At 40.2% G+C, this 15,101-nt stretch overlaps 1 protein-coding gene across 1 annotated transcript in view; it reads right to left on the minus strand.

The window, feature by feature from the left end:
* ANKRD31 (ankyrin repeat domain 31) overlaps positions 1 to 15,101 on the minus strand; it is a 78,823-nt gene that overhangs the window by 42,107 nt on the left and 21,615 nt on the right. The window contains exons 7-11 of the mRNA XM_054177778.1: positions 10,268 to 10,524; positions 9,822 to 9,946; positions 7,187 to 7,366; positions 2,992 to 3,134; positions 1,772 to 1,916 (exon numbers count right to left, since the gene is read on the minus strand). Of these exons, the coding sequence (XP_054033753.1) occupies positions 1,772 to 1,916; positions 2,992 to 3,134; positions 7,187 to 7,366; positions 9,822 to 9,946; positions 10,268 to 10,524 (850 nt within the window). The remainder of the gene's footprint in view (positions 1 to 1,771; positions 1,917 to 2,991; positions 3,135 to 7,186; positions 7,367 to 9,821; positions 9,947 to 10,267; positions 10,525 to 15,101) is intronic.

Here is a 15,101-nt window from a genome sequence, read left to right on the forward strand (position 1 = left end):
TGTCCTTACCAACTGTCCTAAGGCCCTGAATTCTCTTTTGATTGTTCCTGCACTATGCATTTGGCTTCATCACACTGAAGCATAATAATGGACAATATTCTCAGGGCTAGGGACTCCTTCCAGACTTAAATGTGCTACAGCCCACAACAGCATATTGGTGTCCAATAGCCCTAATTATAACTCTCATCAAGACTTACCTTGTGGCACTTCGTCATACCAGTTCCTGACCAAATATCCTCTTTTAAACCTTCTTCTCAACTTAGCTCCTATGACTGCACAAGATCCAACTCTTGTGTTATTGTAGTGGTAGGGCCAAACAAGCCCCCACAAATCCAGACAGGCTCTGATGTGTCTAGACATGGTCCCCCTTTCCCTGCTCCTTCCTGCAGAAGTCAGGGTAACATGGGAAAAGGAACAATGTGTTTGGTAAACAAGTCTCATTTTGGGGTAAGAGCACGTGTACTGGCCACTGCTTCTCCCCAGCCAGGCCTATGTTTCTGCCTTTTATAGCCACAGCCTGGCCGAGTCCCTTTTCATTGGGTAATTGTTTGCCAGCTTCAGTCGCCCTGTTGGTCCAATTCAGTCTCGGGCAAGATATATAAATACAGGCTGATCTGTAGTCGCCTTGCCTTGCTTGAACTTGCCAGCCTACTCACTGCAAGCTAGAGAAGCCACGAGCCTTAGGAGCTGGAGTCAAGCCTTGGTTCCCCTTGCAACTAGAATTTTGCTGTGCCTCAGTTTACCCAGGAAGATGCAAGAGCCCTTTAAGAGAAGCGTTGTACAGCCTGCTGTCCCACTGGAGACAGACCAGCCCCAAGACCATGCGGCATTCCTGCTGGAAACCAGCCATGCCTGGTGAACAAGAGCACCCTGAAAAGCCTCAACAGCTAATACACAGCAGAAGCACCCTCCCCATTTGGGGCAGAAGTCCTCGTGACTAATTAATTCATTGCCCCTTTGGCTTAATGGTTCTTGTCAAGACTCCCCCCCACTGTAATCAAGTGCCATTTGTGCTGAGGAATTCTCTCTTTCTATTATTCCTCCTGGTTTTGCTTAAAATTGTTGTATTTGCCTAAAGATTGTACATTCCCACTGCAAATATATATTCTAACTGTACATCAAATCTATTTAATACATTTGGGGCAATTTTTTTGTATTAATAAAAAGTTATTATTATTTTTATTTACATCTATATTTGTCATATCTTAAGTGTAAATCCATAAATTCTGTAACAGCTATCCAAAATGTTCACCTACACACTTGCACCCTTGCACACTCACTAGCTATTACCCTTAGCAATAGTATCCTACTCCCAGCCCTAACATAAACAATAAGGATAAGACATTAATGCTTGGCCACCCCTAAGACTTAAATCTAGTTCTAGGTCCTCCATTTTTATCTTATGTATCCTTTAAAATTCATCCTTGATTCCTGTTTAGAACCAAACTTTATCCCTAGCTCTGAGCCATACTTCAACCAACAGCAAGTCCAGCCATGCCCCATCTTACATTTAGATAGGCAACAACTATTGTGCTTCACATCCTCATTTCAAATGTAAGGGTAGTTCCAGACCAAGAAAAAGATGGACAAAGTAGAAATACCTTGGTAATACACAGAAACTGTGTTTGGTAATGAGTTCTCCCTAGTACTCAGGCATCATACATTGAAGCTCATGAAAATACTAACACAATAATTAAGGAAATATAGTGCAACAGTTGTTTTGGATTTCTTCATTTGGTGGTGATGATACATCAGAATAATTCTCTCCTACCTGATATCGAATGTCTTCTGTGTTTTGCTACATAGCTTTCAAGCAGCTTCCTCATAGACAGGTCAGAAGCTTCTTCTAATGCACACCTTCCCACCTCATTTTTTAATAAGGGATCGGCTCCATACCAAAGTAATAACTCTACCACCTAGAAAAAGAAGGCTTTCTGATTGTTTGTTTTCTGACAATGTTTTCCATAATCCTTCCTTATACAGCCTTCTCTCTCTTGTACTTGCGCATGTACTTGTACATGAACAACTAAAACAAATCCAAGCCTCTGGCAAATAACTCCTTTCTGTTCTAGTTGGTATATGCCAATCATCCCCCTGGATGTATCATAATCCTATAGTCTTATTACTTACAATTATATAATTTCATTCCAGTAATTAACCTGATGCCATTAAGCCAAGGGCTCAAAAATATATTCCCATTCCCTGGCGGAAAACAACAGCTGACTTTATTGTATGAGTGAGCTTATCGATCCAGGATACCTACTTCAAGAGAAAAACTGGGCTCTGAGTGTGCCTATCATGACCCCTGTTACTGCAAAGTGAAGCTTTGACAGTGTTTTCAGATGTACAACACACCAACTGGTCAAAAGAAACCCATTCAGATGCTTTTACAAACATTACAACTTCTGTGCAAACATAAAGCCTGATTCTGCTGTTACTCAAGAAATCACCACTTTAGCAAAATGTTTCATCTACCTTCGTAGAATATTTTTTTAAGACATGGGATGATTTATTTCCTGTGGGTAACCCTGTGATCTTATTCCAAGCTTAGTTTTATTTGTACCTTTGCCTTCCTTTATTCAGCATGGCTGTGCCTGCACACCATACATGCATGTTTACCACACAATGAAAAAAACCTCCCAAACACTGCTCAGGTCATACATTTTTCTGTAAACTAAATAAGTAGTAAACTAAATAAGTAGTAAACTTAGTAGTAAACTAAATAAGTAGTATTAACAGTAGCAATCTACTCCTCAGTACTTCAGCCATTGTCCCAAACAGTGAGAAAATTTCTGCTTTTGGACAAATCTTGTAAAGGATGGAATGAACAGAAACTGGGCAGAAAGGATTTGCAAACTCCTGAATTCATCCATAACCTGGAAAGACTGGTCACATGTGAAGAGACTATGTGAAAAGATTATGTGACCTTCTGGACCCAAAGACAACCATTTTTATTACTGAACCCTAATTTCCGTCCAGTTTGGAGCATACCTCATAATGGCCTTCTTTAACTGCATCTTGCAATGGTGTTATTTGTTCATTTCCTTTAGCATTAACATCAGCTCCTGCTTTCAAAAGCTCATTTGCTATCTCATAAAACCCTTCCACACTTGCTGTATGTAGTGCAGTCCAGCCTATGAAAAAGAAAAACCTGCATTTCACTTTTTAATGTAATAAGGTATAATTTTTTTTTCTTAGTTCCAAGTTGCCTATTTGATAAATAATTCAGAGAGTATACTGAAAATGTAAAACCTGATGCATTTTACACTAAGTTCTATGCAGAGATACTAAAGAACAAGTCACAAGGGTTGGGGGATCCCATCTTTTTGCAAAGATTTACTGAAGAACCAGGTGCTGCTCTAAGAGTACCAGGTTTTGATTTGACAGTTCTGTTACAGAAGAAGAGAATAAAACTTGTTCTTAGAACCTTAGTAATTTCTCTCTGAATAAAATGTATATGCTATTTTAAGAACATGATCATTTTCATGGCACTATTTTATTTACAAAGTCATGCTGAAGAAGGTAAGAAAAGACAAAATAAAGCCCCTGTCTTTATTGACAAACAAAAATGTTCTTAAGACTATCCAAGAACAGTTTGAGTATCTGAAGAAGTCCATGAAAGAGTCTCACTGAAGTTCAATATCCATTCACAGCTATATGGCATAAAAGAAGACATAAGCTCCATGACCTACAGAACAATTCTATCCTATGAAGGAGGTGAGGAAAAATAAAAAATAGAATGTAAGCCCAAACTGAGAGCAGCATAGCTTTGCATCAGCTCCTTAAACATTCATTATGTGACAGTTTTTGTAGGGCAAGGAAAGGGAAAAATAGAGAGAATATCCCTCCTCCTCTTTTCTAGCTCTCAAACCAGCATGCCCTCCTTGAAGGATGATCTTACTCTTCAACCCACTCACATTGTCAGAATGTTTTCCGGCCCTAAGTCACATAATAAACATATGAACTAGCCTTATTAAGACTGTTCTGCTCCCACCAAGCTAAACTACCTTAGTTGTCATTGGACATGTCCTGAGGTTTTCTTCTCTATCAGCCAAACCAAAATCACAGAATCACAGAATGCAAAGAGTTGGGAGGGACCTCTGACTATCATTTAGTCCAACCCCAAGGTTCACACAGGTTTATCTAGATCAGGTTACATGGGAATGTGTTCAGGCAGCTTTTAAAAGTCTCCAGAGGAGGAGTCTGCACAATCTCTCCTCTGGGAAGGCTGTTCTAGTGCTCCACGACCCTCAAAAGAAAGAATTCTCTCCTTAAGTGAAAATATTGCATATTTGTATAGCATTTAATCTGAGTAGAGGATGTTGCATCAGGTTGTCCAAAAATTTTGTGCTATTACACTTTGACCCCAAATGCTTGACACTCATAAGTTTAAACTATATTGCCTAATGTTGACAGTTCATCAAGGTGAGTGGTTTTTGACACTACTCTCTGTAAAACATTTTACTTGCATTTCACGAAGTCTATTTCTGTAAGAAACTCTAGGCATTCCATATTCTGGAGTAAAAGATTGAAGTCTGTTCCAGGGATGAAAATTTTTAACTTTTCTCCCTCAGTAAAAAGTATCCTCTACCTGAAAAATTGAACCTGCAACGTATCGAATTGATAAGCATTAGAGTCTAGCAACACGATGCTCCAAAGACACTGCATGTGCTCCAGACCAAGGAGAAATACAAATTTCACTGCAAATATTTTAAAGCTTCATCAGGACATTGTGAAGTAAGACAAAACTGAGAGCATGGAGAATATCACTACAATGCTGTCCCTACCATACATGTTGATGTTCAGGAAATAAATAGAAGAAAAAAGAAAACCAAAAGAACCCAAGAAGTCAGTAAGGCATGGAAGCAGAGTAATGCAGCACAGGAATAAGGAAAAATACTAGGCTAAGGTATGGAGAAACACTGGTGGAAAGCTTTAAAGGAAGAGAGAAGGCAGAGAGGCTGAATATAATAACCAGAACAGTTCCAAAAGAGAGTGAGATGAAGGTGCATTTCAAAATAGCACCTCTCTGGCAACTCTACTTCTGATTACACTTTCATCTCTAAAAAAGAAAGAGTAGGACCAGGTCAGCCTCTCACGTACTCAGAGTTCAACTAAACCTCATTTGGTGCAGTTTTGCTCCTTTTGCACTAACAGCTGCCAGAGGCTGGTGGATGAAGAAACAGTGTCTGGGCAAAAGGTGAAAAGGATGAAAAAGGAAGAATCTGTGAGGCCAAAAACTTGAATCACTGCACTTTAATACATTTGCCTACAGAGACTGCTGCTGAACCCACACTATTAATGTTTCTCTGTTATCAGCAGGTGGCTTTGAAGTACACCAACAAAATTTGTTCGCATGTACCTCTAGCACAAGTTAACATACATTACAAGTCACTCTGTTAGCTTAAAAGCTAAAGTCCTATGCTGTGAAGTCTAAAATTTGCAGCTGAGTCAATCTATCTCTCATAATATTACAGAAGACATAGAAATGATACCTTAATTTTGGTCTGTTGTGTTCCTGCATTATACAATGGTCTTTAACTGCAGAATATGTGTTTTTGTTCCCACAGGACTGTAGTGGAATCCTAGACACTGCATTGGATGGAAAGACTCGCAGGAACAGACCAAAGTTTTTTACCAAATAAACCAGCTGTCTCTGAAACCAATTTGTTTGTTTGTTTGGTGGTGGTGGTTTTGTTATGGAAGATTATCAGAGCCTAACGGATGATAGGAAGAACTGTCCTTAGTCCAAGTAAGGTACCTATCCATACTTTAGACTGTAGCAATGTCTTCAACACAAAGTATCACACATGATTCTGAGACTTCACTGTGCGCTGGTAAGACTTTACCTGGAGTACTGCATCCAGCTCTGGTGTCCTCAACACGAGGACATGGATCTGATGGAGCAGGTCCAGAGGAGGGCCACAAAAATGATCAAAGGGCCAGAACAGGCTGAGGGAGCCAAGGTTGTTCAGCCTGGAGAAGAAAAGTCTACAGGGAGAAATAAGAGTGGCATTCCAGTACCTGAAGAGGGCCTACAAGGCCTACAAGGTTTGGAAAGGCCTCTAGTAGTAGGATGAGGGGCAATGGTTTTAAATTAGAGAAAAGCAGATTCAGGTTGGATGCTAGGAACCAGTTCTGCACCATGAGGGTGGTGGAACACTGAAGCAAGTTGCCCAGGGAAGTGGTTGAGGCCCCATCCTTGGAAATATTAAAGCTCAGGCTTGACAGGGCTCTGGGCAACCTGATCTAATGAAGGATGTCCCTGCTTACTACAGGGGGATTGGACTAGAAGACCTTTGGATTTCCATTCTGACCCAAACCATTCTATGATTATGATTCTATGAAGCTGCATAAAGTGAATTGCTTCAACCAAAACATTGACAGCACTGGCCACTATTTGTCATTGGGCTGTTTTGTGCTCAAGATGCAAATAATGCAAAATACTAAGTACTCATAACTTAACAAAATCAAAGCATTTTAAACTATAATGCTCCAGGTTCCTTTAAGATGCAGGGGGCAAAATCAGGGTCACTAAAAAAAACCCTGAGAAGTCTAGGGCTGGATGTTAGGAAGTTCTTCATAGAAAGTGATTGGCCATTGGAATGGGCTGCCCAGGGAGGTGGTGGAGTCACCATCACTAGAGGTGTTTAGGAAGAGACTGATGTGGTGCTTGGTGCCATGGTTTAGTTGATTAGGTGGTGTTGGATGATAGGTTGGACTTGATGATCTCAAAGGTCTCTTCCAACCTGGTTAATTCTATTCTATTCTATTCTATTCTATTCTATTCTATTCTATTCTATTCTATTCTATTCTATTCTATTCTATTCTATTCTAAATCTTGGTGTCTCAAGTTGGCCAGAGAGATGGATTTTTTAAAAAATTAAATTTTAAAGACATTATTTAATTAAGGAACAAGCATGCACAGGATTTTTTAATTAAGGCTAAGTAAAGCTAATTGCATAATTTTGTTAAATTTTACTTTTTTGGTTAACTTTAAACATAGGTCTACATATTTTCTCACAAGGAATTACCAAGCTAAATAACAAAATAACACAACTAATGATCTACTGACTACTCACAAACTTACAGTCTTGCCCACTCCAGAAACTCATAAAATGTACTTTTATTAATTACAGGTAGATACTTGTTTTGAAGTTTTTGTTTTAATACAACTGCAACTTACCGGCATAATCCCGAGTGTTCACATTTCCACCAGACTTGATTATGTTGCGTACAAAGTCTGTATTTTGTTGAGCAACAGCTCTATGCAGTATGGTCTCACCATACATATTCCTCTTATTGATTGTTGAAAGTGAAATGGGGAAAACAGTATTTACAAAATTCCTGCGAAAGGCTTCTTGGTCTGAAAAACAATACAAAAGAGCTGCTGAAAAAAAAAACAGTAAAATTCCTCTCTCATTTTGGTTCCACCTTGCCTCACAGTTACTAAGTAAAATTTTTTGGGGAAAAGTGCTCATTCAGTCTAGTACAGATGAGTATCAGAAAAACCCAAACCCAAACATCACAGTTAAATAACAATACAATTCAATAAAAGATGTTGCAGTCAATTCCATAACAAAACTTCAACACACAAGAATATGAAAGAAATTCCACACACAAGCATATGACTTTGTAGAAGTATGTTAAGGTCAGATTTCTTCCTTTGTACTTTCGAAGTACCCTGTTTCCTACTGGGTGATAAAACTGCTATTCTACGCATCAGAATATGAGCATTTTAGACAGTTATTCAATCAAATTTATGAGCAGTTCTTTTGTACTCATTTGTGTTTCAAACACTCTGCTTCATGAGCAACAAGTGTTTATACTGGAATAGTGATTGAGATTAGCTTCCTCATATTACTTTTCCCCATTATTTCACAACCAGCTCAGCCATTTCTGCAGAGAGTGAAAGGTGAGCAGCTGCTTGAGAATATGAAGCCTAAATGTAAAAAAAAAAAACCAAAAAATAAATAAAAGATACTGGTTTAAAATTCCAGTTTGTTGTTTATAAAACAAATGCTGTCTCACATTATGCACTCATTACAGCTTCCATACTGGGTGAAATTATTTCAAATACATAGATGGGCTGTTCTATACTTCACCAGTAGAGCCATCAGAGCATCCCTTCATATGGTGAAGATAGGGAGGGAGAGAGGAAGGGAGGGAGGAACAGGAAGATTTAGAAAAGTGCTATGCATAATCTAGGCCATTAATTGATCTACTAGTGAAAACCCTTGGGATAGCAGGCATTGTTCCTCTCTACAAACAGCAGAAGGTGTAGGCCACTGGCCCTAAAACTCTACTTGCAAGTCAGAAATGGACGTTTTAATTATGACCTTAAAACATATAGTTTGTGCCTGTAACTCTCACACCCTCGTGTTTCTGCTGTTTTGTGCATGGTGACATACCACAAGCTCAAACTATTTCCTAACCCTTTTCAATTGTTGACTCTATGTAATTTTTAGAATCTAATATATAGGGATTCCCTAGGACCTTCTCTCATCTAAGCACATTGATGGTTTGCCTAATCTACCTGTCTAGGTAACTGCAGTCCCTAGTAGACTATTCTAAACTAGCCAATCAGTTCAGCAAGCACTAAGCCACAGACACTCAGAGAATGAGGCACAATTAAGTTACACTTCACCAATTTAACTTGCTAGTTCAAGAGGACTTATTCCCTGACACTTCTGCCTTGCCTTCCCTAGTGTCTTTTGTTCAACCTTGTGCTAACAAGTGATGCTTGCTGGCCCAAATCAAAGCTTTTTATGGGGCTGTTATTTCAGAGAATTACTAAACTAAGATGACTCACAGACTCCTGATACCTACGTTTGATATGAAAGAGGTACACTTGCTAGACTGGCTAAACAAAAGGCCACCTCTATAGGCAGTATAACTCTTTTTGCAGAAATCATACTATAAAAGCAATACCTTGGGTTTTGAGTGGAAACTAGTAAGTCAGATCAAGACAGATAAGCAGTTAGTCATACAACTTAAAAGCTCATAAAAGCAGTGCTTCTGCTGGGAGTAATTAAAACCCTGGAAAAAAGCCTGTTTGCTAATTGAAAGTGAAATTATTCATATTTTGTAATCTCTATAATGTAGCTGTTACAGTTCAAACACTTCCCTATTTTGTAAGGTATCTAAATTATTTTAAGTACATAGATGAATCTAGACTGAGTAGGCTTTAACAAAAAAAAAAAAGTGAAGAACCCAGTCTTAAGACGTGCTGGAAAGAATGCTTAAGTGAGGAAATTCTGTGTTCTCTTACACACTTCCTCTGTGAGACAGAATTTCTCTGCACACGCATTAGAAGGATGAAAAATAGAAATCTTTCTCTCTGACAAAGGACACTGCAAGGAAAAATACTTCAGAGACTGCAGTAGTGAAGATCCTATAATGTATTTAAAACAGGGTAACAACTGCAAGCACTCAAAATAGAATAAACTGGTTTGCATAGGTCAGTTCTTGGGGATGGCACTACTCTCAGAATGATTTTGTACACAGAGTATTAGATTATACAAGCATATATAAATATGTATCAGGATCTACATTTTCACTCTGCATAAGAATATTATTATTCTGCTTTTCATATATAACACTAATAAAAATTTGCCTCCCGAAAAAATTTTCATGAGTCTTAACAATTTTGTGCAAAAAAAAAAATCAACTTAAGTTGCTAATATACAGGTTTAAACAAGGGAGGGAAACCATCCATGCCACAATACATGGGAAAGGTTGTAAATTACATTTGATTCAGTACAGTTTTTCAAATTTAAAAAAAAAAAAAAGTTCCTTATAAAGATCAGAAAGTATCTTACTCTGTTTGTTTTCTATTCTCTTGCTTCTTCTTCTCTCTGTAGTCTCTTTTCCATCCTCATTCAGAGTCATTTCTTGGCATATGCTGATCTCTAGATCATTCTTGTCTTTAGATTTCTGAATTTTTCTGACAAGAGATTTGCTTAGAATCAACACAAATATGATATCCTCTATATAAATCGATGTTTATAGTAAAGCTAAGAATGTGAATGCATTTGAATTCCAAAGGACGTCTGTAATAGCATGCTAATATATAGACTAACTTAGGTAATACTGAATAAAGAGTAAATCAAGAGAAACTACCTCTCAGCTCTTTAAAAAAGTTCAGCTTTTCCCTTTTGATCATTTTAAAGCCAATCCCTCGAGGAATGAGTACTCTGTATGCATTGGATTTGTTACATTAATTAAAAAAAAACATTTAAAGAATATTTAGGAATACTTGTCATACTCAAAATTCTTAGCTTTGTCACTGTGAGATGTTCCCTGCTGAGTGTCTTCTGAGATCTGGTGATGACTGGAAACATCTCTGCATTTTAAGGGGGTCTCTCTTAACGGTGTTGCATTTCTTGATGCTGTTTGGGCTGTTTCTGCACATGCTGCAGCCTCCACTGGATGTGAACTTCTCTCACCAGTTTGCTCTTCACCAGAGGTGACACCACAGTAATCTGAAATTACTTCTTTCTCTCTTTGCTGATTGTCTACAGGCTGTGACAAAAAGAAATACTGCAAGCAACTGCTAAGTATGTAGTTAAAACATGGGCTGTATAAATAAGAACTCCAGGAACACAGGGGCTGCTCAAGCAAGCAATGAATTCTGCGGATACAAGACACAGAGGATCATGTAGAAGAGGCACTCCAAGACATACGTCACACTGCGTGGACCCAGCAGAATTAGCCAAAGGAACGAGCACACTCAGAATCACTACTCAAATAATAAATCTAGGCTGGCTGACAGGAAACAAAAGTTGTAGCTTTCTAAAAGCTGTTCAGTTGAACACAGGAAATGACTTCACAGATAACACTGCAGTTTCCTCCTGACATGAGCTTGTCCTAAAAAATAAAGTGAGGTTTGAGATGTCTTAAGCTAGTCCATCTTATCTCACTCTTGCAGAAGCCTTGAAATGTGCACAAGATCAAGAACCATGTTTAACCTAAGGTTCAGTAAGTGCTAGCTGAGAAGTTATTTATAAAATCATACCATCCCTGAGCCACCACAGATGAGATTCACCTCATTTAACCTTCAGCCTTCTAAAAGCCAGGCACCTAGATGACACTAGGCACCCTCATTACCCCTACCACTGGTGAGGAGGAAGTGCCAATTTCAAAGATGAAGATGATTCATGTTGTCCTAAATTGTGCAAAGGGTATACACCTAAATAACTGATGTATACCAGAAGCTTTTCTCTAACAGAAAAGGAGAGAAATCACGCCCTAAATAGATGTCATCACATAGCAGACAATTTGAGTTACATGAGTTTATTCACTGTTGTAGGCAGCGAGTGTGTTGTGATGCTAAGTACTATTCAAGCTGCTGAACCCTGGGCACTCTTCAGCTTGAGTAATGCTGAAAGCTCTTAGGACACACCCTCAGCACACATGCATTAAAATTCTTTCAGAGTGATGTGGGAGAAATTGTTAGCTCTTTCTTGGGATACAGATGAAAATGAAGGATTCGCTGATTAACTCTTCATCAGACTGGCTGTGAAGAGATGGATTGCATTCCTGGAACTGGTTCCTCCAGGTTGAGATAATGCATGTGGACATGGCAGCTGGGGAAAAACAAATTTACAAAACTGTCAATGCAGTATTTTACAGTGTATTACATCTGCTGTGGAAGCAGGGTTATAAAAGAAAATGTTTTAATGAGTTTAAAAAAGGTATTTGCTTTATAAGGGCCCATATATTAAAATACATGGGTTATCCAGCATCCTAATCACATCTACAGGACAGGGCAGGCTCTCCTCTCTGAAGAAATAAGGGTAAGAACAAGGTGAACAACATACTGTTAGAATGCAACAGTTACTAAAAAATAACTGGGATTTTTTCTTCATTCAACCAGGGAAGTGATTTTACCCTTGTACTCAGCTCTGGTGAGGCTGTATCTCAAATACTGTGCTCAGTTTGGGACCCCTCACTACAATAAGGACACTGATTTATCAGGGTGTGTCCAAAGAAGGACAACAAAACCGGTGAAGGGCCTAGAGCACAAGTCTTGTGAGAAGCAGTTGAAGGACCTGGGGTTGTTTAGTCTGGAGAACAGGAGGTTCAGGAGAGACCTTATTGCTCTCTACACTACCTGAAAGAATGTTGTAGAGAAGTGGGGTCAGTTTGTTCAACCAAATAACAAGTGATAGAACAAGAGAAGGTGTCCTTAAGTTGTACCAAGGTAAGTTTAGACTGGGTATCAGAAATAATTTATTTATGGAAAGGGTTATCTGGCATTGGAACAGCTTGCCCAGGGCAGTGGTGGAGTCCCCATGTCTGGAGACATTTAAGAGTCACTTAGACATAGTGCTCAGGGATATGGTTAAGTCAAGGACTTAATCAGTGTCAGGGTAATGATTTGACTTGATGATCTTAAAGGTCATTCCAGTCTAGGCAATTGTGTGATTCTGTGATTATCTTCCTACTTCCTGCCTTCAAGAACCACAGATGAAGGCACAAACAAAATGCTGGAAATCCCCCACAGGACTCTCTATTAACTGTAGTATTAACTGTAGTATCTATACTCCCAGGCAACCAGCACCAGAACAAGGGGACACAGTCTCAAGTTGTGTCAGGGGAGGTTTAGACTCGAGGTGAGGAAAAAGTTCTTCACTGAGCGAGTCATTCGTCATTGGAATGGGCTGCCCAGGGAGGTGGTGGAGTCACCATCCCTGGAGGTGTTCAAGGGGAGATTGGACGTGGCGCTTGGTGCTATGATCTAGTTGTGAGGTCTGTTGGAACAGGTTGGACTTGATGATCCTTGGGGTCTCTTCCAACCTTAGTTACTGTGATACTGTGATACTGTGATATACATTAAGCTTCACACATCTGTGCTAGTGGTTTCAGAAATCAACACTTCCATGAAAGAACTTTGTAAATTGCCATGGTTCTGAGACAATCACACTTGAGATCTTTAAGCACCTTGAAATTAGCTGTCCTTGTATCATGTTTTATTGAGTACTGTTACATTCACTTATGGTCATGACAAATACAGAGAAGGCTGAGGTACTCAATGACTTCTTTGCCTCAGTGCTCACCAGCAAGGGCTCTAGCTTCATCACCATTGTGGCAATTTCAACCCACCACAACCACCAAGCTCCAGAAAACAAAGGTGGGGAGTGAGAAAAGGAAGATCTGCCCACAATAAGAGAAGATCAGGTTTGAGACCATCTAAAGAACCTGAAGGTGCACAAGTCCATGAGGCCCAACAAGATCCACTCAGGGTCCTAAGGGAACTGGCAGATGAAGTTGCCAAGCCACTGTCCATCATATTTAAAAAGTCATGGCAATCTAGTGAAGTGCCTCCTGACTGGAAAAAGGGAAACATAACCCCCAACTTCAAAAAGGGAAATAAGGAAGACCCCAGAAACTATAGTTGTGTCAGTCTCACCTTGTGCCTGGCAGGAGCATGGAACAGATCCTCCAGAAGGCCTTGCTGAGGCATGCAGAAAATGAAGACGAGATGGTTGGTTCTAACTAGCATAGCTTCACCAAGGGCAAATCCTGCCTGACAAACTTATTGATGTTTCTATGATGGAGTTACAGCATCAGTGGATAGGGGAAGAGGGGAAGATGTCATCTACCTGGACTTGTGTAAAGCATTTGACTATATCCCACACAACATCCTCATCACCAAATTGGAAAAGCATGGACTTGAGGGATGGTCCACTTAGAAACATAGAATCATAGAATCAGTAAGGTTGGAAGAGACCTCAGAGATCATCAAGTCCAAACTATCACCCAACAACTCATGACTAACTAAACCATGGCACCAAATGCCACATCCAATCCCCTCTTGAACACCTCCAGGGATGGTGACTCCACCACCTCCCTGGGCAGCCCATTCCAATGACTAACAACTCTCTGGGAAAAACTTTCTCCTCACCTCGAGTCTAAGTTAGTTGTATAAAGCAACTCTCTCTCTTTTCAGCTTTTTCACTATAGCAGATCCCAGATGGGGCTTCTGCTGGCTTGCTGACCTTGGCTGTGTTCTTGCTGTGGCTAAGTATTAATAAGCTGCTCTCTGCTCTTCTCTCTCTCTTTTCCCTTGTCTAGGGAGTGGGGAAGGGAGCAGGGAGGGGGAAGCTGTTGGTAACCCCCTGTTTTTGTCTGGGGGGGATTCTTGTGTTGTTTATAAATTGCACATACATGTAAATATTGCAGATTTTGTACCTATCCATTGCATTTCATATTTCTGGATTGTAGTTCTGCTTGTAAATGTAGCTCCATTTGCTTTCAATTGAACTGGTCTGCCGATTTTATTCTGGTGGTGTAAGCCCCATCCCTGGAGGCTTTAAGGCCAGGCTGGATGTGGCTCTGGGCAACCTGATCTAGTGTGAGCTGTCCCTGCTCATGGCAGGGGGCTGGAACAAGATGATCCTTGAGGTCCCTTCCAACCCTGACAATTCTGTGATTCTCCAAATCAGCTGGGGGGTAATTTTTAACTCACCACAAACGCTTATCACATCTAAGAGCCCACTGCGCTATTTCTGTTAGCTGCTCTAATCTAGCATGAGCATCAGACCCAGCCTGGCTCACTGGGGCTCCCCCCAGACTGGAGACAGATGGTTGCTTGCTGGATAAGCAATTGGCTGGATGGCTGCACTTAGAGAACTGTGGGTGATGGCTCAATGTCTAAATGACAAGTGTCATCCCTCAGAGATCAGGACTGAGATCAGTGCTGTTTGACATCTATGTCAGCAATATCAACAGTGGCACTGAGTGCACCCTCAGCAGGTTTTCATATGACACCAAGCTGTGTGGCCCAGTTGACACGCTGGAAAGAAGGGATCCCATTCAGAGGGACTTGGGACAGATTTGAGCGGTAGGCCCAAACCAACCTCATAAAGTTCAACGTGACCTAGTGCAAGGTCCTATACCTGGGTCAGGGAAATCCCTAGCACAAATATAGGCTGGATGGTGAGTGGCTTGAGAGCAGCCTCGAGGATAAGGACTTGGGAGTATCAGTTGATGAAAAACTCAGCATGAGCCAGGATTGTGCACATTCAGCCCAGAAGGCCAACCATGTCCTGGGTTGTATCAAAAAAACTGTGAGCAGCAGGATGAGGGAAGTGATT

This window comes from Dryobates pubescens, chromosome Z (assembly GCF_014839835.1).
Source record: "Dryobates pubescens isolate bDryPub1 chromosome Z, bDryPub1.pri, whole genome shotgun sequence".
In the NCBI taxonomy this organism is placed as follows: domain Eukaryota; kingdom Metazoa; phylum Chordata; class Aves; order Piciformes; family Picidae; genus Dryobates; species Dryobates pubescens.